This window comes from Mesoplodon bidens (assembly GCF_964165515.1).
Source record: "Mesoplodon bidens genome assembly, chromosome: 17".
Classification (NCBI taxonomy): Eukaryota; Metazoa; Chordata; class Mammalia; order Artiodactyla; family Ziphiidae; genus Mesoplodon; species Mesoplodon bidens.
In genome coordinates, this window is record NC_138174.1 from 46,306,500 (window position 1) to 46,310,000 (window position 3,501).

Sequence of the window (3,501 nt, forward strand, 5' to 3'; positions counted from 1 at the left end):
AGCCAACAACCTTCAACTCTCCTTCACTTTCCACACACGGGCAGGCCCAGCAGGGTCCTCAGGATGTCTTGGTGGATGGTCACGGGAGTGTCATTCCTTGGGCTTTCCTTACCATTCCTGAAAAAAGGTGTGTTCAAAAAACCTATCTTTCTATCTCTCCTCTACCGCAAGCTCCTTTAAGAATGATCCCAGCTTTACAGATGCCGTCACCCCGGAACCTCCTGCGCTGCCCAACCATGGTCAACCCTACCGTGTTCTTTGATATTGCCATTGACGGCGAGCCCTTGGGCCACGTCTCCTTCGAGCTGTTTGCAGACAAAGTTCCAAAGACAGCAGAAAACTTTCGTGCTCTGAGCACTGGGGAGAAAGGCTTTAGTTATACAGGTTCCTGCTTTCACAGAATAATTCCGGGATTTATGTGCCAGGGTGGTGACTTCACACGCCATATTGGCACTGGTGGCAAGTCCATCTGTGGGGAGAAATTTGATTATGAGAATTTCCTCCTGAAGCATACGGGTCCTGGCATCTTGTCCATGGCAACTGCTGGCCCCAACACAAACGGTTCCCAGTTTTTCATCTGCACTGCCAAGACTGAGTGGTTGGATGCCAAGCATGTGGTCTTTGGCAAGGTGAAAGAGGGCATGAGTATTGTGGAAGCCATGGAGCGCTTTGGGTCCAGGAATGGCAAGACCAGCAAGAAGATCACCATTGCTGACTGTGGACAAATCTAACAATAAATTTGACTTGTGTTTTATCTTAACCACCTGACCATTCTTCTGTAGCTCAGGAGAGCACCCCTTCATCCCCATCTGCTTGAAATATCCTATAATCTTTGTTCTCTCATTGCACTTCTTGGGGTTCCATATTTTCCTTATTCCCCTCCAAGTTTAGCTGAATTGCAAAGTTAAGTTTATGGTCATGAAATAAAAACTAAAAACCAAAAAAAAGAAAAAAAAAAAAGAATGATCCCAGACTGCTCTCTGAATGAGCCAACGAATAAAGTGGCCCACGTAGCTCTTGCTTTTATTATGATTGATTTTTTTTTTTTTTTTTTGCGGTACGCGGGCCTCTCACTGTTGCGGCCTCTCTTGTTGCGGAGCACAGGCTCCGGACGCGCAGGCTCAGCGGCCATGGCTCACGGGCCCAGCCACTCCGCGGCATGTGGGATCTTCCCGGACCAGGGCACGAACCCGCGTCTCCTGCATTGGCAGGCGGACTCTCCACCACTGCGCCACCAGGGAAGCCTGATTGATTCTTTTAAGCAGCTTTATTGAGGTGCAATTGATATACAGTGAACTGCACATATTTAAAGCATACAATTTGATGTGTTGACGTATATATACCTACTATATATATATATATACACACCTGTGAAACCATCTCCACAATCAAGATAGTGAACATATTCATCACCCTAAAGTCTTTTCACGCCCATTAACATTCTTTCCTCTGCCACTCCTGCCCCCTCCCCTCTCCCAGGCAAACACGGATCTGCTTTCTGTCAGTATTATCTACTTTGCATTTTGTAAAACATAAATTTATTTATTTATATTTTTGGCTGCGTTGGGTCTTCGTTGCTGCGTGTGGGCTTTCTCTAGTTGCGGCAAGCGGGGGCTGCTCTTTCTTGCGGTGCGCAGGCTTCTCATTGTGGTGGTTTCTCTTGTTGTGGAGCACAGGCTCTAGGCACATGGGCTTCAGTAGTTGTGGTTTGCGGCTTCAGTAGTTGTGGCTCGCAGGCTCTAGAGCACAGGCTCAGTAGTTGTGGTGCACGGACTTAGTTGCTCCGCAGCATGTGGGATCTTCATGGACCAGGGCTCGAACCCGTGTCGCCTGCATTGGCAGGTGGATTCTTAACCACTGTGCTGCCAGGGAAGTCCCTACTTTGCATTTTTAAGAGTTTTATATAAATGAAACCATACTGTATGTACTCATTTTTGTCTAGCTTCTTTGAATTATTTTGAATATATATATTACATAATTATTATTATTATTTTTTACATAATTATTTTGAGATTCATTCCTGTTGTGTGTATGAACATTTCATTCCTTTTATTGCCAAGTAGTATCCCATTGTGTGGATAGAGCATGGTCTGTTTATCCACTCACCTGTTGAAAGATACTTGGTTGGTTCCAGTGGTGTATGTCAGTTGTATCTCAATAAAACTGGAAGAAAAAAATTATTTTTTTCTTATTATTGTGTTGAGGTCTTTTTAAAATTAATTAATTAATTAATTAACTAGGTTGCATCAGGGCTTAGTTGCAGCAGGCGGGCTCCTTTGTTGTGGCATGTGAACTCTTAGTTGCGGCATGCATGTAGGATCTAGTTCCCTGCCCAGGGGTCGAACAGGCCCCCTGCATTGGGAGCGTGGAGTCTTATCCACTGTGCCACCAGGGAAGTCCCTGCTGAGGTCTTAAGATAGTCTAATGCAAGTCCTTTCTCAGATATATGCTTTGCAAGTTTTTCTCTCAGTCAGTGCCTACTCTAGTCACAAAATCTCCCCTCTGTGTATGCGTTTTTCCTAATCTTATAAGGACACCAGTCATGTTGAATTTGGGGTCACCCTAATGACTTCAGTTAACCTTGATTACATCTTTCAAGACCCTATCTCCAAGTACAGTCCCATTCTGAGGTACTGAGAGTTAGGAATTCAATATATGAATTTTGGAGGGGATACAATTTATCCCATAAGAGCCACCTAACTGAAAGGCGAAACTGTTCAGAATTCAGAAGGACTATATTTCTAATCCATTCAACACTGGTAACTCAATGGAAAATTCTTCAAGTGAATTTCAAGTAATGATGTCATATTATTTGTGGAACATGAATTCTCTCTAGAGGTTCAAATTACATGACATTGGCCATATCTACCTCACCAATGGATGAGCTTTCCCAGAAAAAAAACCTCTTTGTGAATCGTGAGTCATTCTCTCCTTTTGTTAGCTGCTGAGCTCTGAAAGAAGTGAAGCAACACCTTTCCAGGTGTAAAATAGAGATAATAACAGTATTTGCCTTATAAGGTTATGGTGAGGAAGCAAAGAGATAACTCACATAAAGCCCTTAGAACAATGCCTAGCACTTAGTAAGGGCTTAAAATATTAGCTATTGTTATTTATTCATCAAATACAGGCTGAATTCTGGCTTCACACTAAGCGCTGTGCACGGTGTTGCCGCAGAGTTGAAGATAAATCAGTCATGGATACAGCATCAAGTAAATGATTCATCTATTCATCGTTTTAATAACTACCAGTTATTGAGGGCCTTCTGAGGGTCAACTTCTATGCTGGTGCCTTATATTGATTATTTCATTTACTCTTCAAAAATATCTTGCAAAAGAGGTCTTACTTGTTCCATTTTATAGATGAGGAAACTGAAACTCCTTGGGGTAACTAAAGCCCTATAAATCAGCTATGTAGTCATGGATGTGAGCTTTACACCAGACCTGTCTGAGGCCTAAGTTCTGCTTCTTTCTCTGTGAGCTTGTGGTCACAGAAGAGACACTG

The 3,501-nt window shown here is 43.2% G+C and overlaps 1 protein-coding gene across 1 annotated transcript; it reads left to right on the forward strand.

The window, feature by feature from the left end:
- Nucleotides 1-200: 200 nt before the first annotated feature.
- On the forward strand, nt 201-760 carry LOC308605189 (peptidyl-prolyl cis-trans isomerase A-like; the record flags this gene model as incomplete). The annotated part of the gene is made up of 1 exon (XM_081214931.1): nt 201-760. The coding sequence occupies one exon, from the start codon at nt 201-203 to the stop codon at nt 729-731; it is 531 nt and encodes a 176-aa protein (XP_081071057.1). The 3' UTR covers nt 732-760.
- Nucleotides 761-3,501: the final 2,741 nt, after the last annotated feature.